This window comes from Zootoca vivipara, chromosome 3 (assembly GCF_965207765.1).
Source record: "Zootoca vivipara chromosome 3, rZooViv2.hap1.1, whole genome shotgun sequence".
Classification (NCBI taxonomy): domain Eukaryota; kingdom Metazoa; phylum Chordata; class Lepidosauria; order Squamata; family Lacertidae; genus Zootoca; species Zootoca vivipara.
Genome location: NC_142586.1, coordinates 49223614 through 49251334, shown reverse-complemented (window position 1 = coordinate 49251334; position 27721 = coordinate 49223614). Strand labels below are relative to the sequence as shown.

The 27721-nt window shown below is 38.1% G+C and overlaps 1 protein-coding gene across 1 annotated transcript in view; it reads left to right on the top strand.

Moving 5' to 3' along the window:
- Positions 1–27721, top strand: part of REV3L (REV3 like, DNA directed polymerase zeta catalytic subunit) — a 62688-nt gene that overhangs the window by 12596 nt on the left and 22371 nt on the right. Inside the window, exons 2-17 of the mRNA XM_035109081.3 lie at positions 1157–1346; positions 2337–2411; positions 2847–3007; positions 5541–5637; positions 8126–8220; positions 8825–8929; positions 10137–10221; positions 10314–10462; positions 11819–11947; positions 12430–12667; positions 13832–13971; positions 16622–20753; positions 21574–22463; positions 22869–22951; positions 23982–24107; positions 27010–27208. Of these exons, the coding sequence (XP_034964972.3) occupies positions 1157–1346; positions 2337–2411; positions 2847–3007; positions 5541–5637; positions 8126–8220; positions 8825–8929; positions 10137–10221; positions 10314–10462; positions 11819–11947; positions 12430–12667; positions 13832–13971; positions 16622–20753; positions 21574–22463; positions 22869–22951; positions 23982–24107; positions 27010–27208 (6894 nt within the window). The remainder of the gene's footprint in view (positions 1–1156; positions 1347–2336; positions 2412–2846; positions 3008–5540; positions 5638–8125; positions 8221–8824; positions 8930–10136; positions 10222–10313; positions 10463–11818; positions 11948–12429; positions 12668–13831; positions 13972–16621; positions 20754–21573; positions 22464–22868; positions 22952–23981; positions 24108–27009; positions 27209–27721) is intronic.

Sequence of the window (27721 nt, the reverse complement as noted above, 5' to 3'; positions counted from 1 at the left end):
CTCCATCTTGTGAATTAACATAGATAAACAGGGACCACATAGCCAAGAAGCCATGTTTTTGTATTCTTCCTTCATAAGTTTACATTGCTGAGTTAATTTTTCATCCAAGTTGAAAGTGTTTCCAGCCTTTGAGTTTTGCACTACAGTATTTCCATAAGCGCTGCAAGGAACACTTTGAAGATTAAGTCCTTGCATAATGATTACAGTACAGTATTTGGTTCCCCTCCCCTGCAAAAAAGTGAAGGCACAATCTAATTGAATGGATTGCTGCTCTGTTTCCTAGTACTGTACAACCTGACTGAGAAAAGGTACCACTTGAATCTCAGGCCAAAGTTATGCCATGTTGAATTCCTACCCAATCAGGACAATTTAATATTTTATCCAGACATATATTTCTTTCCTTAAGCCTTTTAACAAGGGATCGAAGTTTATCACCTCATTTGTAAAATAATCTTAGTTATAATGATAGCAATGTACTGAAAGCTGCTGAATTTCAAAGTCAAGTATGAAATGGATTTTTGCAAGTGCTTCTGCACTAAAAGTGATAAATTAATACAAAAGATAACGAACTTTGCATAATTATTTTAAACTAACCACTTTATGGAAGCAGTCTAGTTGGCTTCAGTGCTGAAAATGTCAGTACGGAGTTCAAAGTGTTAATAGCACATAATCAGCAAAAAGACTGATTCATAATATGTTTCTTATCATTTATGTTTATACTTTGAAATCCAGGAGCCACTTTATGTTTTTGAACTAATGCCTCTGTTGCAGTTGAAAGAGGATTTGGGACAGTAGACACCCCTGTTTGGTGCTCTAGGTCTGTTAGGATGAATAAGAATGATTGTAAATATTGCATTGTTAGAAATTTCATAGAAACAAACAAAAATACTATTGTGTAGTAGACTTCAATGTTGATGAAAAACAGGTCACACAGTAAACCTGTTTCTATGAACTATCCAGCTTGTTTAAGGTGTTCATATCTCACATATACTCATGAATCTATGTTTATAGGTTACTTTCAATAGAATTGGTTTGGTTTTCTATTTGCCTTAAAAGTTAATCATATTAATTGTTCGTTCTTTTGGCAAATAGGTTTGACAACTTTCTGGACTCTTCCAGTTTTTTGATTCTCAAATATTGGTATCTGGTCCTCTAGGTCAGAAGACTTGCCTGCATTTACATGGCATTTTTCCTTACCTATATGTGCCATATGATGGTTATGGGCAGCTGGCAGAACATTATCTGCGTCATTTGGCATTCAGCATTGACCGAGCACTGAATGTAGCTTTAGGAAATCCATCCTCTTCTGTTCAGCATGTATTCAAAGTGTCACTAGTCTATGGAATGTAAGTATTACTTTATTATCCCTTTTAAATTTGGTGGGTTGTGGGGCGTGAGTTGCTGTTGACAAAATTTAAAGAAACCTATAAGGTGTTCAGGTTATAAAGCACTGTTAGTTAATAAAGGATTTAGAATAATAGAATTGTAGAGTTGAAAGGGATCCTGAGAATCACCTAGTCCAACCTCCTTAAATGCAGGACTCTCAACTAAAGTATCCGTGGCAGATGACCATCCAACCTCTGCTTAAAAACCTCCAATGAAGGAGACTCTACAACCTCCTGAGGGAGTATGTTGCACTCTCAAACAATTCTTATTGTCAGAAAGTTCTTCCCAATGTTTAGTCAGATTCTCCCTTCTTGTAACTTGAAGAAAGGTGTATTAAAAAATACCGTACTTCTGCAAAGGCTTTGAGTTGACAATACTTGTTAGTACCCTTATACACAGAACAGAACAACTTTCCCCCTCCCAGTAAGTCATTTCAACTTCCACTCTCTCACAACTTTAGTTATCCTTTTGATGCCATGTAAATGTGATGTCCTGAATTTAATTCAACCCCAACTTTTCTTTCTCTGAAGATGTTTTCTTAAAAAGTGGGCTATAAATTTATCAAACAAAATAATTAAATATATTGTCTACACAGGTTTCCAGTACACTTGTGCTATATTCTTTAACTTATACTATATTTTTGGTAATATTTCCTGGATAGTTTGAGAACCATATGTGAAAGATTTGTTTTAAAGCCATCTAGGATTGGTCTTATTTTTCAAGTACTGTGATTCACTCTGGTCCATTTGCTACATAGTTTTTGGATGATAAAATGCCCCTCATATAGGACTAGCAAACAGCTATGGTTATGATGCACAGAGGATATCCAAATCTAGAGCTTAGTGGAAGGTCTAAAGTGCTGAACTGCCATTTACTAAAATAGGGTTGTTCAGCATACAGATCATGGGACAAACAATAACATTACACCTTACTGAATATTTGTTTTCCAGACCCTTTTATGGTTACCATGAAAAAGAAAGACAATTTATGAAGATCTACCTTTATAATCCTGCTATGGTGAAAAGGTAATGTAGTAAAAATATGATGTGTCTGCTTTAGAAAATAACACTTTCCCTGTTACCTTTCAATATTGCACTGTGCCAGGGGCTGCCTTTAAAGACAATTTAGAAGCTGCTGCTTATAATTCTAATCTCTGGATCACTGGTGGCTCCTGGATCATAGTTTGGGAACTTTTGGCTTAAACAGATGCAAACAGCTTCTTTTAATATCTGCTCCTGCAAATATAACATATGTAAATTGGCTTTTTGGAACATGGTTTTAGTGCCTAAAAATTTGACTGTTTAGCTGTAATTCTGTATGCTAGAAAAAGTATATTTTGTACTTTTGGCTTGTGTTTCAATATTGATCAGCATTATATTTAAGCCAGCATTATGTTTAAATCATCATTATATTTAAATAACATGGTAATATGTTTCATTTCTAACTTTTTCCCATTTTAGAGTGTGTGAGCTTCTACAAGGTGGAGCCATAATGAATAAAAACTATCAACCTCATGAAGCTCATATTCCCTACCTCCTTCAGCTCTTTATAGATTACAACTTGTATGGAATGAATCTAATAAACCTGGCTGCTGTCAAGTTTAGAAAGGCGAAGAAAAAAGGTATGCAATTCCAATTCATAAACATTATTTAGCCGTTTTTGACAAATCTCTAGAAGAGACTTTGTGTGACACAAGATAGGATAATTGTTTCTGCCTTACTAATAAGTGATGTATTTTCCATACTATTCTTCACTGTTGGTATGCCATGTAATCGTAATGTGTAGAGATGTAGTTTGAATTGAGGAAAGAAACAGTACTTTCCCACATTTAGAGACAATTTATTCAGCTTGGGGTTCTCTTAGGGTTATTTTTGTGATGATAGGAAGTTAGCTGGCATATACAGAGCTACATTGGAACTACTGCAGCCTCATATTTAAGCATTAGCCACTAGGAATTCCATGCAGCTGAATACAGTGGAACCTCGGTTTACAAACGCGATCCGTTCCACGGAGGCATTCGTAAACGGAGGCATTTGCTCCCCGAAGGCACGCTTCTGCGCGTGTGCGAAGCGCCGATAGAGCGCTTCAGCGCATGCACTGCGCAGATCGCATCTGCACATCCGACGCCGCAGACCCTGGATGTAAACACTTCCGGGTCCGCGGCGTTCGTAAATGGAGGCGTTCGTAAACAGGACTGTTTGAAACTGAGGTACCACTGTCTGGTGAATTGCTTCATTTTTTTTCTCTGTGCCTAGGATAGACACCAGGTAGGCAGCTAAAGGAGAGAAGCCCCCTCCTCCATGCCTAGCATAGAAATGCTCCTATATGAGATGTGATGATCAATCGAGACAACCTCCCCCAACGTATGGAAACACTGGTAGAGACCTAATGGATTAGAGGCTTTAATAAGCATTATAAATCAGTTCTAAGTAGTGGTTCCAACTTTTCACACTTTTCACAATAAATGACAGACTAGCTGGTACAATTGTTGTTTATTGTATTTTAGATTATTTTAGATTTTAGATTATGTTTATTACATGTGAAAAAGGATTAAAATACATTAAAAATGAATGCAGTGGGATGATTCAACAGGCTATTAATTCTGTTTTCAGGCTAGTATTCACAAAGCTGTGCTATTTGGATCGTACAACTGCCCTACATTTGTTGTAAGGCTGATAAGACAACAACCATCTCATGCATTAATTGAATACATGAGGAGGAAGCAGGAACACTCCTGTCAGCCCTGCCCCAGATGCTGACACATTCTTTGTACATCCTCACCACCCCAGCAGCTGCAGGAACATAGCCAGCAGGCAAAAAAAGCATTTAGTGCATATATATGGGGGAGCCTCTGCTTTAGGGAATCTGTCATAGGCAGTAGCAGACAGTTGGGTGTAGTGGCAGTGCTTACCCAGCAGCAGAGACCAGGAGAAGCCAGATATTTTGGGAAGTTCGTTTTGTGCAATGCACTGGCAGGAGTGCTGTATCCGCTCCTCTTCTGAGTTTGCACAGTGGCAACTTTCCTTCTGCCTTTCTCCCACTTTCCAGAAACAAACCAGTAAAAACTGGGAAAATGTGGGAAGTCCCATTTTACCCCCTGGGCCTTCACACCACTAATAATTGAAACTGTATATGATTGAGGCAATGTGTGCACGCAGAGATTTTCCCTTTCCCCTGTAGGACCTCGTTAACATTTCTCAAGCTCCTCCTTCCATGAATGTCAATAATTATCTTTGACTCTCTACCGTGACACTACTTTTCAACACTGGGAGAGCAGGTTTAGCCCTTTATTTATTTATTTAAAAAATTACATCCTGCTTTTCACCATTGAAATCTCAAAGCAGCTTACAACGATAAAAATATACATTTAAAAAATAAATTAAACCCCAGATATTTAAAACCTCAGAAATATAAACAAAGAAATTTTACCCCAACTGCTAGATTGCGACCACTTCAAATTCTCTGACAAAAATGTTTGGCTCAGATTAATTTCTTACAAAACCATACTTTTTTATCAGGCAACAGGAAACTAGTACTGTTGTGAGAGGACAGTTGAGTTATACTAATGGGCATTGTTAGGGACCAATCTGTCAATACAGAGTATTGAGAGCAAATAAAATATGTGACCCAAGCAAATAAAAGCTAAGGCCCTGGAAGCTCAAACTTTATTGGAAAGTATTGAGATTTATTAGTAGGTTCTCTTCTACTTATGCTACACCCAATGTTCTCTGAATCCGAAAAGGTCACATGGGCCAAACAAATGGGATTAGAGAGTTTTAAGACCATAAGACAAATCCTGCTGGATCAGAGCAAAGGCCCATATATTCCAGCATCCTGTTATCACAATGGCCAACCAGATGCCTATGAGAAGCCCACAAGCAGGACCTGAGCATAACAATAGTTTCCCCACTTGTGTCCCTAGCAGCTGGTATTCAAAAGCATATTAACTACTGATACTCTTATATTGTCTCAAGCACCCTTTCTTAAACTGATTTTGCATTTTTGTTATAGGATTCTGACTTCATTCACAATGCAAGTGGAATATATGAACTGTTTTGTTAAAGAAACCACAAAAAAATCACTTTCAATATAAAATGTTTAGAGTGATAATAGTTCACAGTACTTGAAGCTTATCTACTGTTATCTGTTTGTAGGTGATGTATTAGAAGAAAGTGGATGTTATAAATACTGTTCGTCAGGACATTCTGCTACCAGAACCCTTCCTCAATGGGAAAACAATCAAATACCAAGGTTAGCATATCTGAATATATCTTTCTAAATAGTCTTGAGACCACTTAATGTCTAAAAATAGTTATGCCATAAGCTTTCATAGATGGCATTCCACTTCATCAGAGGCTTGAAGTATGACCCTGAGGTACAGAAATATATGCATATTTGGGGAAAATTGTAAACAGTACAATAATGTCAAAAGGAAAGGAAATGCTAAAAGTATAAAAGGTAAAGGGAGCCCTGACCATTAGGCCCAGTTGTGACCGACTGGGGTTGTGGCGCTCATCTCGCGTTATTGGCCGAGGGAGCCGGCGTACAGCTTCCAGGTCATGTGGCCAGCATGACAAAGCCGCTTCTGGCGAACCAGAGCAGCACACGGAAACACCGTTTACCTTCCCGCCAGAGCGGTACCTATTCATCTACTTGTACTTTGACGTGCTTTCGAACTGCTAGGTTGGCAGGAGCTGGGACCGAGCAACGGGAGCTCACCCCATCACAGGGATTCGAACCGCCGACCTTCTGATCAGCAAGCCCTAGGCTCTGTGGTTTAACCCACAATGCCACCCGCGTCCCATGCTAAAAGTATAGATGTTGATAATTATGTTATTAACAGTGGTCATTGACTAAAAAATAGTTGGAAATGTACACCTCCAGGCACTGGGCAGCTAATTAACACATGAAATGTGAAAAAAAGAAATTTTTGCCCCAGTTCAGTGTCTACTTGCTGTCACTGATGGATTGATTCAGGACAAAGGTGGCTGGATGGAGGAAGCACAGATAGGCCTAGTTAAGCCATGTTAAGAATATGGTTCTGACCAAACATGATTTACTAAATACAGTAAGCCTTCAACTTATGCACATTTCACTTGTGTGCTTTCAGCTTTACACAAGTAGCAAAAAATAAAAATAAAATAAGGGGTGGGGTTCTGGGAAAAATTACTTTGGCAATCCCAGTCACTGCTGAACCCAGTGTGTTTTGACTATACACAATTTTGACTTTAGGTGCAATCCCTGTGTGGTAAGAATTCACCTCTACACCACCTTGTTTGTTAGCCAGTTGAGGAACAACCACCTTTTGAATAAACAATGGACCCAAGGAAACTATTTCCAAGTCCAGCATCCAGATTTAGGGACCCAGCATTTATTATAGCTATTGCAATAGGACAGAGCTCACTCAGCTTAATCTGCCAGTTAAGAAGGTCTGCCCCAAGGCACTTCGGAACAAAAGTTTATATAGTAGTTCAAACACAGCAAACAAAAAGTCATAAAACATCTTCACATACGTCAGGAAAGGTTACAGGTCATGAGAAGTAAAGTACACATGGCTGCATACTGGTATCTTCACCTCCGCATCACCTTGGAGTGGCCCCGATGTGCCCAGACCATTTTGAATAGCCGGATGTCCGGCATTACCCTGGCAACCTAGCTTTCAGTGAGGGAAGAGCATTATAAAATCCTCTTCCTGGGTCTCAGATGGCTTCAATGATAGCTGATTTAAACTCTGCTGCTAAAACATCCTGCCATTTGTACCACTTTCAGGGGTGGATAAGGTTAGATGGAATGCAGCATAGGAAAGGGGAGACTCACAAATGCAGAACACACGAAAATCAAGCCTAATACATTCTGAAAAGTTTAATACAATTAAAGTGAAACCTTGAAACATTATTAAAATAATTAAAATATACACCTGGGGTCTCTAATTCTTATATCACCTGGAATGTAAGCCCTGCATAAATTGCAGACTTACTATATTACTGTTTAGTTGATTATGGTAGAAGAACGGTTAATATTTCCAAATGTTGTAATTTATAATAGGCTATACTCTACCCATGTATATTTTATGGTTTCCTGAACTCTATATCCCCTAAAATCTTCTGTGTTACCTCTTATCTTCACTGTCAACCTCTCTTTCTTATTTATTTATTTATTTATTGAAATATTTATATACCACCAACTCATAGAAATATCAAGGCAGTCTACAGCTATATATACAAGTACAATAAAACATCAAACACAATAAAAATACAAATCTTGCCTATATTTCTGTCATTGTGAACACATGAATCTGTCTCTCCCTTTCGGTACATTCACAAACCACTGTCCTCTTATTTAAATACATCCTGACTTAGCTGTATTTATCCCATGGGACATATTCTGAACTTAACTTCCTTGTATACTCTGCCCCCTGCTGCCTGCAAATCTCTATGAATACTTTCTTTCAGTGGTGTTGTTTATATAAAATGAGTATCTTTCTCTAGGTGTCATTAAGGTAGGGAACAGGTGATGATTTGCATACATGTTCCATCATTCAGGGTGCATTACTAATGTGCCTCTGCCTACCATCTAACTATGGCATAAATATCATGACTTTAAAATGTTCAGTCTATTTAAGATAAATTGTGATTTAATATTCAGTTAGTTATTTTTCCTACTAATAGAATTTAAGAGAATATAATTTTAGTGGGAAGTAACATATTTTAATCATCCTTTAATTTTAATATAATTGCAGTTCTTTAATACTGGAGGGTGTCGAACCACAGAGTACCTGTGAACTGGAAGTAGATGCAGTGGCTGCTGATATTTTAAACAGATTGGAAATTGAAGGTAAACAATTTTGCTGTGTGTAATCATTTAGGACATTAACAAGTTTGGTTTTTTTTATGCATGCTTAGCACAATCTAACCCAGCTACTCCTCCAGATATTTTGGGCTGCATCTCCCATCAGCCCCAGCCAGCAGAAAAGGAAGGCTGACATAGCCCAATGCATCTTAAGTGGTATTTAAAACCTCTAAGTTACAGTTAACCTAGTAAGTAAATATAACTGAAGGGATTATATAAACAATTGACACAAGGGGAAGGCAGGAACAGGTGGAGGGGTGCTACACCACTACCCTCCCAACAGTGGCATTGCTGTCACTTACTGGGAAGGTGCAGGGACAGGTACGCTAGTTGAGCCACTCTGGTATTGAAGACAGTGTCCTACCTTACTCCCACAGCATTATGATAAATAGCAGTAATGGTGCTGCTGGGAGGGTAGCAACATAGCACCCCCTCACCACAGTAGTAACTTTGGGAAGGCAATTGTCTGAAAAATAGTCAGGTTAATTCTTGCAAACAGCATAGATTGTACAGACAAGAGGTTTTGCAGTTTACATTTTAGTAAGCGTGACACTCCTGTTGAATTTGCTGTATTTTTCACTTTTTCCAGCCCAGGTTGGTCGGAACCCAGGTTTGCAAGCGATATGGGATGATGAGAAACAACGGCGTAGAGAAAACAATGAGTCCTCTCAAATTAGTCCTCCTAACTCACAAGGTAAACAGGGCAAAGTAGTAGTTGTTGTTGTTCTTGTTGTTACATATTTATTTCTCAGTCACAATTCCTGGGCAGGTACGTTTGAGGGTCAGTACTCAATTAAGCATTTGCTGCTTGTTAGATTGTTAATTTTATCACAGCAATCAGAAAGTCAAGAAGCTTTCCCATTCTTATAATACAGTACTGTAGTTAATAAAATTAATGGAGACATGATAGTAAACTTTACATTCTTTATGTAAGCTGCTGCTCAAGTAAGCAGTGCCTGGTTCGTTGATTAATTTAAAAATGGTTAATTGGTCACTGCAACAGTTTCAGGACTGCTGACACATGGTCCCATCAGATTGCCCCACTTACCAGCCTCACTTCAGACCACCTTCAAGGACAACCCCCCACACAATGCAATACAGTAGTCCAGATGAGAAGTAACCAGAACATGGACAACTGAGGCCAGGCTACCTGTTCCAGGAATGGCCATAGCTGGCAAAGCAGCCTAAACTGGGCGTAAACTCTCCAAACAACAGAAGCCACTTGAGACACTTTTTTCAAGGCTTTAGGTGTATTTCCATTCCTTTGTGAGGCATTCATCACTCCTTGGACCCATACCGTCAATCCCTTCCTAGATTTTACCAGATCTTATGGGCAGAAATTGAGAGAGCATGTAAGTCAGTCCCAACATTGTAAGCATCCCATTCACGTCCTTGGGCTGCAGCAACTGAAACTGATCCCACAAGCTATAATTTGATAGTGCTCTAGGATCCTACAATCAGTTGTGACATCAAGTAGTGGGTGATACAAACGTTTTTGAGAATGTTTGTGCAAACAAAAGAATTCCTCTGGATTTAGAGTCAGTTTTTTCACACCTCTGCCTCTAATTTGGAAACAGCCTTCTGTGAGTGGGAGAAGCTTAATTAGTAGAACAGCACATTTGTATATAATAAACAGATTATATTCCTTATAATATTTTTATAACTATATAGAAAGCATGGTAAAAAGAAAACAACCTTTTTAAAATTGTCTCAGAGCTGCTTGAAATTCTCAGACTGTTACTTGCTCTGAACTTAAAAGTATTAGAAAAAGTACATAAAGAGAAGGGTAGTAATTGTTAATAGAATGCCTATGAAGTTTCAGTTTCTTATTTAGGAATTCAGTAGTCTTTTATTTGTTGCTGTATTAACCATCCTGTATAACCTTTCCCCCTTAATTAAAGATCGTGGATTTGTAACTGCAACAGAAAGTGAAAAAATATTTCAGAAGAGGCTTAAAGAAATCCTCAAGCAAAGTGATCTCTCTATGTAAGCATTCATTTAGCAATTTTAGCTGTTACTCTTGTTTTTATTTGTGAGTTGTACAGTCATTTTAAAAGGTTTATTTATTTATTAATAAGGACATTATCTGGATCACTGGACTACAGTAATGGATCACAGGAATTCTCTGCAGAGTTGACGCTACATTCTGAGGTACAATCTCCTAAAGTTGTTCCGTGTTCACCAGCAAATATGGTAGAAGTACACAGAGATAAAGAACTCGGCAAAGGTTAGTAGTATTAATACAGTTGGCTTTTAAATCAAATACAACTCACCTTACATGAAAGCTTGAAATCCCAGCTGGAATTATTTTTATGAAAAAACTGAGCAAAGGAGAAGAAAGAGACATAGAAGAATGCACAAGGAATAATCTTAATAATAACAATTATTATTATTATTATTTATACCCCGCCCATCTGGCTGGGTTTCCCCAGCCACTCTGGGCGGCTTCCAACTGAATATTAAAAACAGTACAGCATCAAACATTAAAAACTTCCCTAAACAGGGCCGCCTTCAGTTGTCTTCTAAAAGTAAAATAGTTACTTATTGCCTTGACATCTGCTGGGGTGGGGGCGTTCCACAGGGCGGGTGCCACTACCAAGAAGGCCCTCTATCTGGTTCCCTGTAACCTCACTTCTCGCAATGAGGGAACCACCAGAAGGCCCTCGGTGCTGGATCTCAGTGTCCGGGCTGAATGGTGGGGTGGAGACGCTCCTTCAGGTCTGTCTACAATATTCTCTGTTCTTTTCTTTCTGTGTCATAAAACAGCTGAGAAAAGCAAAAGTGAAGAGATGGAGAAAGAGAGAGAGAGAAAGGCACAGGAAAAACATTTCTCCCCCTGCGTGCTTGCATTTCATTGTTTCTGTGGGTTTGGTAATGACGAGGAGGAAGTGGCACCAAGCAAAAGTTACCTTCTGCATTTGCTTTCCCCAATAGTTTTTTTGGGCAGGAGTGGGGGGGGGAGGAGAAACTTTTGAAGAAAATAGAGGTTTAGTGCACATCCTTGTGCCCCATCCTCTCCCAAAAACTCCATTCTCTTTCCAGAAATTGCTGGGAAGAGGAGATCTGAATTGCACCCCTCTGTTCTCAAGTGCAGAGTGTGCTATTGCACTCAGGATCCACTTTCAGGTTTCCCATAGGTATCTGGTTGGCCACCATGAGAACACAATGCTGGACTAGATGGGTCATTGGCGTGATCCAGCAGGCTCTTCTTATGCTCATGTAATCTTCTGCTACTTCCTCTGAGCAAAATCCCTGGGAAGAGGCAACTTGTGAAAGGAGTTGATACCCTTTGGAAATGTATTGATCTGCTGCAAGTTCCATTAAAAACGGTTTTAAATAACCACAACTGAGTTTGCTCAAATTGTATTAAGAAAAGTCTTGCCACCATCAATTCCTATCTCTTTCAGACTGTGTAAGTTGTATAAACTTGTGCATCTCAACTAGAACAAGTATCTAACTATCTTTTGAAAATCTTGTTCAACTAATTTGAATATGTTAATATGTTTAATAGTCTTCAGCGACTACTTTTGTGGGGGAAACGTGATTGGCAGCTCATGTGCAGAGTTTTAAATCTCATTTTTAGAAGAGTCCAACAGGAAGTATAAGGAGGAGGAGGAGGCGCTTATTAATGAAGAAGCTATTTTGAACATCATGGAAAATAGTCAGCATTTTCAATCCTCATCTCGGAGACTGAATAAGACCCCAGTGTTCAGTAAGTACAATATAAATGTATTCTCTTTTTCCAGAATAATAGGTTATTCTTCAACATGCTGGCAGTTTTATCTCTAGTGGTCCATGCAGTTTATCTAAACTGAGTTTACTCCTACCGGTAAAATTAGATTTCTGTAAAGTATTTCTAGTTTAGTTGTTCATCAATAGTGGTGTTCTGTTACTGATTGAAAAGAGGAGCCTTTGAGTCCTAGTGCTCTGCAAAACCACTTCCCTTTGGAAGCTTGAAATTCAAATATACACCGCAAAAGTGAGATATTATCAAAAGGTAGTAAGATTCTCAAAGGACAAGGGCATCAAAAAGAAGATACTGTAAAAAGTTTTGTTTGTCTAATATTTGCTTTTAAAATATTGTGTTCAATCTGCATATGGAAAATATAGGTTATTTAAGAGAACACATCACGAAGAAAATCTTGAACTTTTTAAGATATAGGCTATGTCTGAATTATTATATTTTTCGTTCAGTGGACAGTAGTGCTGATCAAGCCATGATTCATCTCTTGGCTGGGTTGGAGGATGATGGATACGCAATTGGAGGACATGGTACATTATCACAACACTTCTCCTCTGGAAGCTGTAGAAATCCCCAAAACAGTGATGATGAAGAAAATGAACCACAAATTGAAAAGGAAGAAATGGAGCTCAGCTTGCTAATGTCCCAACGATGGGACAGCAGTCCTAATGATGTGAATGCAAAGAGAAGGTATCTTCTGTTTGTTGAATCATAGCTCTAAAGGAAATGGTACTAACTAACCTAGACTGAAGTTCTCATACTTAATGAAGAAAATCAATGTGGGTGTCCAGACTCCAGTATTCTATGAAGAGAGGTGTTTATTGGACAAGAAATGTGATTGGTGATTTAATTTCATGTGACTCAAATGAGCAGGCAGATAAGGGTTTACTAGACTATCAGAGCTTGAATGGAACGAGAGAGATTTGTAAAGTGTGTTCTGCAATGACTGCTCCAGAATTCTACTCCTTATTGTGTATTGCTATATTTGTTCAATGAGTATATTAATGTGTGTAAGGTGCTGTGAGGAGGAAGGAACAGTGCTGCTGTGTCTGTGTAGGTTGTTACAGGAAGCCCCACCAGCAAGAAATTGGGTTTCTCAGCATGCAGATATAAAACAAAAGCACTGGCGGGGGTGGGGAGGTGTGGACTTGATGAGAAATTACAGCGAAGATCGCTGAGAGATGCAGGGGAAGGAGAGGAATTTTCAGGCCATATATCCTACTTTCTGAGTGAACAGTTTGGGGGAATAAATAAGAGAAGGTCCATTGGAGAAGGGAGCACCCATACTTGGTGCAAATAAGAAGGCAACAAGAAACAGATATATTGGAATCAGGGTCTGGAACACAAACTCACAGTAGCATGCTTGTAACAGAAGAGTGGTGGAAATTTTAGGGGAAAGTAGGATTTCGGAAGCAGGATAAAATATAAGTCCAGGGGGGAGAAGTCCTGTGACGAAAAGGGAATCAACAACAGCCTCAGTCAATATAATCTGATGTAAGATTGTATTGGCACTCTGAAGATTCACTGGTGGGTGGATTTCAACCTCTGTTGAAATTTGAACGCTACTGTGATTTTCATGAAATATTTTCATATTCTCAGGGGAAGAAACCACTTTATGATTATTCACTTTTGCATCCTGTCAGTTTGAAGTACAGTTTAATGACTGTCTTTAAAATATTGTATTAGACCACATTCTGTAGTGTAATAAGCTAATGTTCATTTTTAGTAAGCAACGCTCAAATGCTTTGTATCCTTCCTCCCAAAGCAAGTTATCATGTATTAGCACCATAACCAGTAAACTCTCAAGTGGCTGACCAAAGGTTTTTATATACCTTAAATAAATTGCACTTCCAGGTCATTGGGCAGAAGTAGGAACCAGAGCTCAACTGAAGATGATGGCACTTCAGAAGATGATATGGACTGGAGTGAAAACAATTTGCTTCTTGCAAGCCTATCTATACCTCAGTTAGATGGAACTGCAGATGAAAACAGTGGTAAATCATAATTTTGGATTTTCATATACCCATGAGAAAGTAGTTTTCCTTTCTTGATAAAAAATATCTCAATAGATTCCTTACAGAATATTTACCTATTTGTACTAAATATTCTGCAAACATAGTCTATGAATTAGAATTCTCAACATAAATAGGTTGGAATTTTAAAACATCATTAATTCATCCTTTCAAACTGTGAAACAAAACTGTAATGTATTTTTTATTTAAAATATTTCTTATCTATTCTTCATTGCAACTGCAATTCCAAGGTAGGTTACAAATAAAAACAAATCCAAGACATATAGTAAACTAGATGACTCTCAGGATCCCTTCCAACTCTACAATTTTATTATTATTTTATTCTAACCAGCCACTAAACTTTTTTGCAACTAGCTAGGACCCAGGTGGCGCTGTGGTTAAACCACTGAGCCTAGGGCTTGCTGATCAGAAGGTCGGCGGTTCGAATCCCTGTGATGGGGTGAGCTCCCGTTGCTTGGTCCCAGCTCCTGCCAACCTAGCAGTTCGAAAGCACGTCAAAATGCAAGTAGATAAATAGGAACCGCTACAGCGGGAAGGTAAACGGCGTTTCCGTGTGCTGCTCTGGTTTGCTAGAAGCGGCTTTGTCATGCTGGCCACATGACCTGGAAGCTATACGCCGGCTCCCTCGGCTAATAATGCGAGATGAGCGCGCAACCCCAGAGTCGGTCACGACTGGACCTAATGGTCAGGGGTCCCTTTACCTTTACCTTTAGGTCCCTTATGACAGCCATTTTATGGCAACTACATCAGTTTCCAAATGTGCCCTCAAGCCCCATAATGTTGGGAACTCCTGATCCAGGTAAAAAAAAATAGAATTTCAAACTTTTTATGTCATTATTTATTTATTTCATATATTTGTATACTACTTAATGCCAAAACATACTTTAAGCAGTTTATAAAAGATAACCGCATTGTTTACATGGTGAAATTATAGGCTATTTTATCATTTCAAAAAAGATGAAGTATGTGAACTAAACTGCCTTTGTTTCTGCCAGGAATTGAGGGATGCATTGTATCAAAGACTAGCAGGCAGCAAAGTGTCAGTTAAATTGTCATTGCAACCTAGTGTTGGCAAGATGCCTATATTTGAAGTGGTTTCTAGCTTTATATTCAGTATCGTAAGCAACAACAGGGTGGCCAGTTTTAATTGGTCCATCAACATGCTTCCTCATCTTATTGGCTCATAATTACAGACCAATAAGGGTTGAATTTCATCCAAATTGTAGTGATTGGGTAAGGAGGGCTAGTAAGAGGTAGCAAAGCTTTGTGGCAGTCATGAAAAGAGAGGTATTGTCAAATGACAACTGCTTATTATAAACCTGAGATGGCAGTTGTTGCAGGGCCATGTTGAAGACTGCAGAGAAGTGAAGAACTCCAGGCTGAAGGAAATGAGGACCAAGTTGAAGCCTGCATGTAAAGTTCTAGGTGATGGGAAGTTGTGTGTTAATTGGAGAAAGAAAGTGATAGGGTAACTGGCCAGGCTTGGATAGTGGGTGAAACTGCCGTTTTACGTGTCTAACATCTTAAAGGGGCAATAATCTTGTTTATGCAGTGCTATTTAAAGTAACTAAGTGTAGCCTGATAAATAATCCTTCAAACAAGCATTACTATTTGTTAATACTTTAAAATGGCTTCACTACAATTTTAGTGCCTTGTTTTTAACTTTAAATTTAGTACAGTGGTACCTCGCAAGGCGAATGCCTCGCACAACGAAAAACTCGCAAGGCGAAAGCGTTTTGCGATGTTTCCGGCGCTTCATAAGACAACGTTTTCTATGGCCGTGCTTCGCAAGATGGAGTTTTTCAGCGGTTTTTGTTTTTTGTTTTTTTTGCCGCGGCAAACCGCGCTTCGCGAGACAAAATTACCGCAAGACGAAGCGACTCGCGGAACAAATTACTTTTGTCTTGCGAGGCACCACTGTATTCTAGTCTGCTTTGTCCCATATCCATCTGTAGCTACTGAAAAGTTAGCTGTTATAGGAGAATCTAAAGGTGTGTTATGGTGGCTGCAGAGATGAAGTGCCGGGGGGGGGGGCACAAGTAGAATAGTCAGATGGGGGGATTAAGTGGAGGCTAGCAGTAAGGAGGAAAAAAAGTATTAATTGCCACAATGTAACTGGTGAGAAAAATACCACAAGGTAAGTGACTACATGTTGGCTTACTATGTTCTAGGTTTGGCCCACTACAATAACAAATATATATATAATAAAGCAAACAATTAAACAAAAATACAAGAAAAACCATATAATGCAATAAAATCCTAGAAAAACAGAAACAGTAGCAGACTTTAAAAGCATCTTAAGAGACAAGGGAAGTCTGACTTCAATTGTCTTTGAGATATAGATTGTAGGGAGTAACTAAATTCCAGATTAAAAATACAGCAATAAAATATTTGAGGGTGGTATTTTTCTAATAAGATTGAAAAATTCCGAAAAGTAAGTTTCAGAGGAATGGTGAAATGTAAGATTAAGGAAGAGATAGAGAGATTGGGTCTCTTAGCAGTTGCTATTTTACCTAATTCTTAAGTGACTGACTAATCTTTAAAATAGCTGATCTTAAAAAATAGAAGATGAATAGTAAAAATTGCATGTGTTGTATCTATCTCATTCTAGACAATCCATTGAACAATGAGAATTCTCGAACTTCCATAATTGCAACAAGCAAAACATCTGTAAAGTCTTCGATTTTTCATAAAGATGCTGCTACTTTGGAACCACCTTCTTCTGCTAAGATTACCTTTCAGTGTAAACACACAAGTGCCCTTTCTTCTCATATTTTGAACAGTGATGACTTAGAAGGCCTTTCTCAGCCAAACAAAGGAGACATAGGACCTGAATTGTCAGTCCATTCTCTTACAAAAGAAAGCACTTACAATGTGAAATACCCAACATCCTTCAATAATATTCTCCATTCTGAAAATTCACACATGGAAAGTAATAAAAGTGAAATATTCCCTGTTTCGTGTGAAACAGTTTATGAAGACATTTCCTCAGTAAGTAGACATTTGCCTCACAGAAAGTACACTGGAATAAGAAAAGCTACAAAGGATGTATCTCTGCATATGAACCACCAAATGGGTGAAAGTATTTTGGTTCAAAATTCTAACTTTTCAGATTTGGTCCACTCCAAAAATAAAGCATTCTATGAAGCAAATAAAAAAGCCAGCAACACAAGTACAGATAACCTCTTCCCAGCACCAGAAAACTGTGAAATAGTATCTTGCTCAGAAGGTAATCGAACTAGTATTTATTCTGCTGAAGGTAGCACTGATGGAGATGGCCTTAATAACCTTAAAATTAGATATGAAGAATTTCAGGAGCATAAAGCTGAAAAAACAAATGTTAATCAACAAGCAGCGCATTACATGTTCTTTCCTAGTGTTGTTCTTTCTAATTGTCTCAGTCAGCCACAAAAATTAGGTCCTGTTACATATAAATTGAAAAAAGGCAAGAAACAATCTAGGTTAAAACTAAATAAAAAGAAAGTAATCCTTAGCAATCAGCCGTCTACAACTATCAGCGATATTGCTTCCACAAAAGAGAGCTGCTATGTACAAGGTAATGCTAGTAATAACATTCCTGATAAAGACAGTTTGTTACCAAATGATATCATTCAAATTTCTCCTGGTGCTTCAGAAAATAAATTGTCTATGGATACAAGTAATTGTATTGACTGCCATTTTGAAGATGGAGCTGGTGGCGCTCGAGAATCTGAGCAGGCATTTGGGCTATGTGGAAATAAGTACACGCTCAGAGCTAAACGCAAGATAAATTATGAAACTGAAGACAGTGAATCTAGCTTTGGTGTGCACAATTCAAAAATTAGCCTACCTCATTCTTCGGAAAATGATGAAAATATTGATGGGTCAAAAAAATGTCGAAAACGAAGAAAACTTTCTAAAAAATTGCCACCTGTTATTATAAAATATATTATTATTAATAGGTTCAGAGGGAGGAAAAATATGCTTGTTAAATTAGGAAAAATAGATTCTAGTGAGGAGCAAGTTACACTTACAGAGGAAAAAATGGATCTATATAAAAAACTTGCACCTTTAAAGGACTTTTGGCCAAAAGTTCCTGATTCGCCTGCAACCAAATATCCTATTTATCCATTAATGCCAAAGAAAGGTCACAAAAGAAAAGCAAAATGCAAGTCAACCAAGAAAAAGGTTGGAAAACTGCAAAACATGAACAGTAAAAATGTTAAAAGAACCCTATATTTCAGAAGAAGAACCTCTGCTTTTCTGTCTCCCCCTATACCATCATATAGCACTGAAGCTGAAGACTGTGACTTGAACTATAGTGATGTTATGTCTAAATTAGGTTTTCTGTCAGAAAGAAGTGCAAGTCCAGTTAATGTATCCCCACCTCGCTGTTGGTCTCCCACTGACCCAAATGCAGAAGAAATGATTAATAATCTAGAAAAAGAAACATTAGTGTTTAAAAATGCTACCACAAAAAGCACTAAGACGGTTAATTCCTATACAGGAAAACATAGTCAAGCAAAAGCTCAGACTAAAAAATGTAAAAAGCAATTTGTTAATGCTACTGTAAGAGCTAATAAAAAGATTAGGAATAATCTGGCTAGCAAAACCAGAAATGAGGCGAAGAAAAAGCCTAGAGCAAAACAAAAACATAAAATAGAAAAAGTGTCAAAGTTGATGACAGATGAAAAAAGTAGTATTGCTCCTTCAACCGAGGTTACACTTGTGCTAAACCACCATGATTTACCTGAGAATGCTCACAGCTTGGGAAACTCGCAGCCACTTTGTACCCAAAAAGATATCCAAGCAACTGGCTGTTCAACAGGGCATCTACCATCAGCACAACTCCCATTGACAGCTCATGCACAAGTAAATCCATTGGTATATTTCCATTCACTCTTGGAAAATGAAAAGCCTGTAGGATATCAAGGTTCCCTCCTGACACAGGAGGACCATCATCCAGCCATAACTTCTGTGGTGTCTGGAAAGGAAAAAGCCAAAATGAATTTCCAAAGAGCTACTAGTCAAAGTGGTATATTTAGGACAAAAGAACCAATTCAAAATAATTTATTTGACCAGTCTCACCATATATCTCAGGTAGCACTGAATGCATACAGTTCTAAAGATATAATGCAGAAAAAGGCTGAAGAGGTTACAAATTCGCAGGGCCGACTTTTATCCCCTGTTGGAAATGTAAATGAAAAGTATATTTCTTCGGACGCAATGAAGATCGATCAGATTCATCCTAGTAAACTTTTGCATTGTAAAGATAATCAGCAGCAGATTGTTTATCTTCCAGAATCAACAAAAAATGCTGAGCATATTTCTTCTTTTTTTAAAACTTCTGAGGAAAGCCATGGATCTTTTCAGTTGCCAAAAAAATGCTTTGTAGCTTCTTTGAGAAGTCCAGTTAAAAAGCAGGGATGGGAACAGAAACAAAGAGGATTTATTTTGGATATGTCACATTTTAACCCTGAAAAAAATATAAAACAAAAGGGTCTGTCAGAAACAACCTCTCAAACCAAAGCTGATTCCCAGTGTAAAGGCAAGACACTGGTAACACCTTCAGCATTCAGTGAAGGACATTCTGGCTTAGCTGTTCTTAAGGAATTACTTCAAAAAAGACAACAAAAAGCACATCTTAACAACATGCACGAGCAGTTATCATTTAAAACTCAGTTGAACAGAAGTGCTTCCTACCCTCTTGATCAAAACAAATCAGTTAAAAAATCACGTTCAGTTGCATCCCCACGAAATCCTCGTACATCTAGGGTGAAAAAATCTAAAGAAAAAAATCTCAAGCTTTTAAAAGATTCTGCAAAGCAGCAAAACAGTAAGACTGGCCATGTGTTATCTGTTGATAGCCCGGTTTTTGGTTCAGATCCAGGTTTTGAAAGTTGCTACTCACTTGAAGACAGCCTGTCACCTGATCATAATTACAATTTTGATATTAATACTATAGGACAGAGTGGATTTTGCAGCTTTTATTCTGCAAGTCAGTTCGTTCCAGCAGATCAAAATCTACCACAGAAGTTTCTGAGTGATGTAAATCAGGACCTTTTTCCAGGTCAAGCAGCAGAAATGGATCTTTTAAGTCATAATAGCAAAATTTCTAAGGAAGAAAACCATTATTCTTCAGACCCCACAGCTTGGTTAAGATCTGGTCCACTAAGTCCTCAGCTTTTTGATAAAAGGTGCCCGGATACGAATGAAAACCATCTCCACAGCCAGTGGAAAAATAACATTATTACATCAACATCTGAACCTAGCTTACCACTAGATGTGCAACAGGCAGAGATGTGCCAAAAGGAACAATTTCAGTTGGAGAGAAATGCAGTGAAGAAAGGAATTTTTCTTAACCTTTCATCGCCAAATAGTGATTGGAGTCAAAACCACTTTAGAAAGGAAGCCACTTTTGAACCTGTTCAGTCACTTGATTCAATTAGTATATCTTTTTCTTCCATTTTATCATCACCGGATGGTGAACTTATGGATGCAGCTTCTGAAGATTTAGAGCTGTATATTTCAAGAAACAATGAGGGATTAACACCAACCCCAGATAGTTCACCAAGATCTACAAATTCTCCCTCACAGTCAAAAAATGGAAGTTCTACACCTCGTGCTGCTCACATCCTCAAGCCTCTCATGTCACCTCCAAGTCGTGAAGAAATTATGTCAACTTTACTGGATCATGATCTTGCAGAAGCAATTTATCAGGAACCCTTTTGCAGCAACCCTTCTGATGCACCAGAAAAGCCAAGGTAATGTGGTAATACCAGTGGACTGTAGTCACATTTTTCTGTTTTGTACCTATGTATTTTTAGTTGGCTTTTACATAATTTATATAGTCATTGAAAAATTAGGTGTAGCTTTAATGTAGCATTCTCTCCTGTTCCCTTAAGCAAGAGCCAGAATTGCATGGGGTTGAAGTAGCTCATTAATGTGCAACAGGGTTTCCCAAACTTGGATCTCCAACTGTTTTTGGACTACAACTCCCATCATCCCTAGCTACCAGGACTAGTGGTCAGCAGTGGTGGGAATTGTAGTCCAAAAACAGCTGAAAACCCAAGTTTGGGAAATCCTGAGATTCTATAAAAAGAAAATATTCTGCTTTATCTTTGCAGATTCATAAATTCTGGGCACCTCAAAGAATTTAACATAGGGTTGTATCCAATGTTGCAGGTGTAGAAAACAAACTTGCACAGTCTTACCTTTCCCCTCCTGCTCACATTATCTTGTAAAACCTCTCCAGAGGGTGGGGGCATGACATACTGTATTACACAAGGCTGAAGTTGGCAGAAGGTATCGCCCAAAATTGAGCAGAAGGAAAAGATCTATTGTGCAAACTCTTCCTGCTCATGCAATACTGAATACAATTCATAGTCATTAGCTATTGCTATGGGGAGTATTGAAATGTGAATCAAAACTTTAAATGTCTGCTTCTTCTTTGAAATGTTGATGACCTAATTTGGATATTGACAAATACAAGAGTTGATATTATGTGATGGAATCTTTTTTCCTGACATTTCTTTCCTTCTATTAAGATAAATTTATTGTTAACTGAAAATAATATCTCCACAGAGAAATTGGAGGACGACTGCTTACAGTAGAAACCAGACTTCCAAATGACCTACTGGAGTTTGAGGGAGACTTCTCATTGGAAGGGCTACGACTATGGAAGACTGCATTTTTGGCAATGGCACAAAGCCCTAGACCAGGCTCTCCACTTCGCAGTAGCCAATCCACTACTGACAAAAAGCAAAGAAATAACCGTAAAACTAGTGAAGACAAAAAGATAGTGATCATGCCTTGCAAATGTGCACCAAGTTGCCAGCAAGTTCAGTCATGGCTGCAGGCAAAAGAAGATTATGAACACTTTAGGAAAAGAATGATTACCAAATCGATTGAGGTGGAAAAGGTTGATGAGAGTTTGAACTGCACGTCTTTGCCAAAAAACATGTGTTATCAAATGGCCACGGGAGTTGAGAATTCTATCTTGCCAAGCAAAAGTGTTGTACGATCAGAAGGTACTTGTTTTTCATCCTCAAATCCAATGCCAACACAAACCATGGAAAAGCATGATACAGATATCACTGAAATGAGTAAGACTGTGCTGCTTGACACTGCAGCAATAGAAACAGACAGGGATGAGGAGAATTATGTTGATTATAGTTCCCCTGATTCATCAGTGCTTCCTCCTTGGCAACAAGTAACATCCCCAGATTCCAAACAATCCTCCTCAGAAGATTCAGAGGATATTTTATCCTCTGTAGAAGAAAACGAAACATTAACAGATGGAGAACAGAAGCTTGTCAAAGAGGAAAGCAAGATACCCTTCACTGTCTCCCCGTTTGTGAACAAAGGATGCGATAGTAATTCTGAAACTGCTTGCCTGCATAGTACACCCCTTAGAGAGGAAATGTGTAAAGGAGGAATAACTGAAACACCTGGATTCACGCCATTATTACCAGGTAAGATTATGAAAGGAGTGGTATGCAGAAATGGAAAGTGAAATTATGCAAACATATATGTACTTACGTAATAGAAGATAGGCAATATAAGCTTGAAACCACTTATGGAAGTACAATTAGACAAGTAGTTTAAGGTTTACTAATAGAAAATAGCCTTAACCAGAATAACTTGATTTCTTCCAAAATATGTAATTAGCATGACAAAGGAAATGAAGATTAATTTTTATACTTGGGATAACTGTTAGGTCCAGCAGTATAAGATGCTACAGTGTCAGACCATTCTATGCCTTGATATTGTACTTAACATTTTGTAGCTTTTGAAAAATTCAGTAATACTAAAGGATGCTATAGTGTATTTTTGTTGTGGTAGCCACTCCTTACTTTCTCCTCTTTCCTTCGCCTCAGGACCAAACATTCAGAAATTGAATCCTAGAAGGGGAAGGGATGTTGATGCTTTTCGAAAAGTACTTTTAAGAACTCAAGTCAAGGTAAAAATGGAATTGGATGCATTTTTATTAGGCCCAATTTTAGTTATTTTCTGAGTTCTGAAGTAAAATATTTTACCTCTTTATATTCCGGTAAGGATACTTCTGTACAATAAGTATACTTCTATTTTTTCTTAATTGAAATTGTGTCATAATATTTGCACTGAAAAGTGTATTGATAACAACTGATGCAGAACACAGCAAGCGATTAACTGCATCTGACCATTGTCAGATCAGTCTGCTGTTAAAAGAAAATCAGTAGCTCCCACTTTATTTCTGGACTCAATTCATAATGCTGGTTTGGATATATTTGCATACTATAGGGCTCTAGCATGTTTTGTAAAACAGTCCTTCTGTGAGCAGAAATTGCATTCTGTGCCAGAAAAGTACCTTTAGCTCTTTGGTACTTATCTGTAGGTAACAAAATGATCCTGATTGTGAATAATGTTGACACACCCACACCCCGCCAAAGTCAAATTCAATATTAGTTTGACTTTCCTTAGTGCTAAATACATTTAGAATGCATGTCGGGCACCTAGAACCTGATCTAGTCAGATTAGGGGACCCATTCCTATACACCTGCGGCAGCAAAGGACCCCTTGTTCCTGTGGTGCAATTCCATGTGACTGATACGCATGTGTGAATACTGGAATCATGTTGATAGTTAGTTGCTTCCCTCCTCAGCCTTCTATATTGCCTAGCCAGAAGTTAGGAAACAGTTGGTGGGCAGCCTTACAAGATTTGCCATACCCATTTGGTTGCTCCATTTAGACACACTCTTAGTGGTGTGCCTAATGCTACAGTGAAATGGTTCTCACGCATGTGCATGTAAATAGAAGTTTTATATGGCAGGGCTTCTGTTCCTGGAAATGGGTATGAGTTAATATATTTTATTACTGTTAGCAACTGAGGAAAATGAGTAATCCCAATAATTAGTAATCCCAATAATTGAATTGGTTCAATAATTAGACTTGGTAGAGTTAAGGCCTTAATCAGTGAAAAGTTTATTGTTGTCGGTGTTTTATTTTTACAGAACCGATTCACTCCTTTAAATGCCCCAAAGAAAGAGACTTCTCAGATTGAAGGACCATCATTAAACAACTCATATGGTTTTAAAATAAGTGTACAAAATCTTCAAGAAGCAAAGGCTTTACATGAGGTAATTTACAGTATTATTGAAGATGCTTTACCTATGGTTGCATTTGCTTTTTCTATGTTTTTAGCAATTCCTGGTTTTATCTGTAAGCTGCCTTGAGTCCTGTCAGAGGGAAAGGTGGGGTATTTATTTCATTCTTCACATTTAGCATTTAAGAGGGTTTGAGTTTTACTCAAACTGCTGTGGCAGTAACCAAAATTGTGTGGTTGCTGCTGTGACAGTAATCAAAATGTGAGATTATTGATTTCTAATTTAAATACACCCAGGATTTAATAATTTTCGTATATGACTGCTTATCCACTGGATTTATTTATTATATCATACAGGCAGCCTTCCGTTTACGCACATTCAATATGTCCACGATTGTGTATATGTGTATTGTTCCAAACTTGGAAGTGACCGAGAAACAGCATAAAGACGTCACTGAACCATCACCAAAGGGGTGGAAGCAGGCTTTTTCAATAGGTTTCAATTTTATGTGATTTCACTGACCCTTGTGGTGCCTCAGAATGTAACCCACATGTAAACGGGGAGTTGCTTGTATTATATTTTTATCCGGCTCTTCAAACAAATACTGTCTCCCAAAACTGCTCCATTCAATAAAACAATGGCATGTATTGTCCTCAGACTAGCAAACTAAAAAGGCAAGATACACGATGGATGGAAGGAAAGGGAAAGGGAAAGCAAAGGAAAAGAGGGAGGAGGAGGTTTGGTAATGCCAGGATGAAGTTGTGAACTGGACCCAGCTGATCTTTCTTTGCTGTTTTTCTTGCTTGTATAGAAGTGGTGCAACTACCCGGTGGCTCTTTGTAGATGGCAATCTTGGAGTAAAATGGTCAATATATGTCAAATGTAACAGAAGTAAAGTTGTGTCAAAGTAATGCATGTAGCTTATGTGTAACACAAAATGGAATACCCAAGGAAGCGGGGGGAGTGCTTTTTCATAGCTTATCTGGAAGCCATTAAAAACATGCTTCTTGAACCCTCAAATGAGTAACCAGTTGTGACCTGGGGTAAACTTGTGCCAAGCCCAGAGTGGATGAGTTGTACTGTCTGTCTGGCCCTGACTGAGGTAGATATATGCAGAGCCTTATGTAGGCCTGCAAATCATACTCAGGAAGACCCATAAAACCCAGGAAACCTGGCTTCTGTGAGACTTTGTCTCATAGGTCCCATGAGATTTGGAAATCCCAGGTCTCACACTTTCCCTCCCTAGCATCGTAACAGCCAAGGTAGGTGTGCTGGATGGACACTGAGTAATTGCCCTACCTGCAAACTCGTAGACTCACAAGCCTTGTTATAGTCACAGATCCCCTAGGCCTCTGGCTGGTGGCAGAAGCATTCTCATCACTTCTATAGTCATGGGACTACTGGCAATTACAGCAGAGCTCTTTCTGACGGGAAGGAAGAAAGCAACCTTCCTGCAGCTGTTTCTTTTTCAGCTATCTAAAAATATTGCAGGCATTTAAAAAGTGAAGCATTTAAAAAGTGAAGCATTTAACATAGCCCTGGAAATTGTTTTAAGAGTAGCAGATCTAGCAGGTGTAGGCAGGCTGGATATAGAATACAAGATCCTCTTTGATGGTAACGAGATTTTGAGGTTCTTGGTTTCTAATCTAAATACAATCTGGAATGACAGATATTTGCTTGTAACTTTGCTTGCCCTATGCTTTTGTTTATTACATTTCATCAGCCTTTGCCAATCTGGTCCCAGCCTGTGCTGACTGTGGTTGGTGATAGTCCAAAATATATGGACAGCACCAGATTGGCAAAGGCTATGTTACATTATCTCTTGCACTGATGACCTGTGCTTGATTAGCATTAAAATTTGTCAGCTTGCAGAAAGTTAACAACTTGATCTGATAAAATAATTTACTACCCTGCTTTTCAGCTGCAGTTGGCTCCTCAAGCAGCTTGCATTTAAAATCCACAAAGCATACAATGTGTTAGAGTACATGGAGGTATCTGGCAGTTGATGTCATAGTGTTCTCCAAGGTTATCCTCTAGAGGAAGAGAGGGAAGGGACTTGCAGATGGAATGAAGGGCAGATTAATGGAAAATATGCCAACTCACAGAAGTCACACTCCTGATTATCTGCAGTCTTCTCTTTTATATTCCCCTTATTTTGTGTCAAAACTAATTAGCTCATTTAATATGTATTTTCTTTGGATTTCACATTCAAATAATCCATGTATAATTTTTTTCTGTTGAGTTATATTTTGGTATGCCTTGTGTATTGTGAATGTAACCACCTGCCTTTAAAATAAGTGTACAGTAATGTAAAGTCTAAATTTCAGAGCCAATCAGGCAGGGTGGATGCTATGTGTCAGTTTTCCTCTTGCACACTAGTCATATCCTGAATTGGGTAAAAATATGTATTATTATGGAATATTGTGTAATTGGGCAATTCTTACTCTGATTACATAGTGATTAAAAATTAGCTGATGTGGGAGTTTCTGGGTATCTTGACTGTAATTTCTTGTATAGGTGCTTGTTTGGTAGTGATTGCATTTGAATATTAATATTTGGTTTTGGCGTCCTGCTAAAAAAATCCTCAGAAAGTGTGAAGATAGGGAATGACACAAGCTGTTTGAAATACTAACAAAATTTAATGCAGTGTATAAAATACATGGTTTCTAATATACCTGCTGCAGATTGGTACTTTTTAAAAAAATGCATAAATCTTCCAATAGTAGGGAACAACAGTCTAGATTTCCTATACTTCTTTCATTTAATCCCAGTTATTATAATTATCACAAAGCATACTCTATATTTTTTCTCAATTTCACAAGCAAATTTGAGGTTATTTTTATTGACCAGCATGTAAAATAAATTGATAGTTTCGTATTTGATTTGATTCAAAGGTATCTTAAAAGAAGATAACAATGTATACTTTTTGCTGTAGGTTCAACATCTTACACTTCTCAGTGTAGAGTTACATGCTCGAACAAGAAGAGACTTGGAGGCAGATCCTGAATTTGATCCTATCTGTGCTCTATTCTACTGCATCTCATCTGACACACCGTTGCCAGATACTGATAAAATGGAAATCACTGGTGCTATAGTGATTGATAAAGACAGAACAAGAACAATCTCAAGCCAAGGTTCTTATTTCAATTTTATTTTAGGAATTCACTTCAGTGTTTGAATGTTATCATATTTGGGTATTAATGAACAATATGAGAAAATATGGCTTTGAAGGATCTTTGCTAGTGTTGTTTATGTCATCTCACTGTCCAATCATGAGAAGCATAGTAATGGTTTCTACCTTATATCTTCCTGCGCACATTTGCAAGGGCTATAATGCTTTTAAATACCAATTAATAATATATTAAACCAAAGTTTAATATTTCATGGCATGCTCCTGCAGAAGTCCAGAAGATATAAACAGGAAAACATGTCTTAGAAGGAAGTGCTCAAAACCCTTGTGCTGGACCAGTTCCTTTTAGTTTGCATTGGGACTGTTCAAGAACAGCAACTTTGGTAATCTGTCAAAATTGATTTTCGTAGAAATAGCAAGTTGATTTTGTTAAATATTGCATAAGGGTTGTTGTGTGGTTTTCTCTGATCTTTGTAGGGTCTAAACAGGGCCCTTATTGTATTGTACCTTTTTGGCT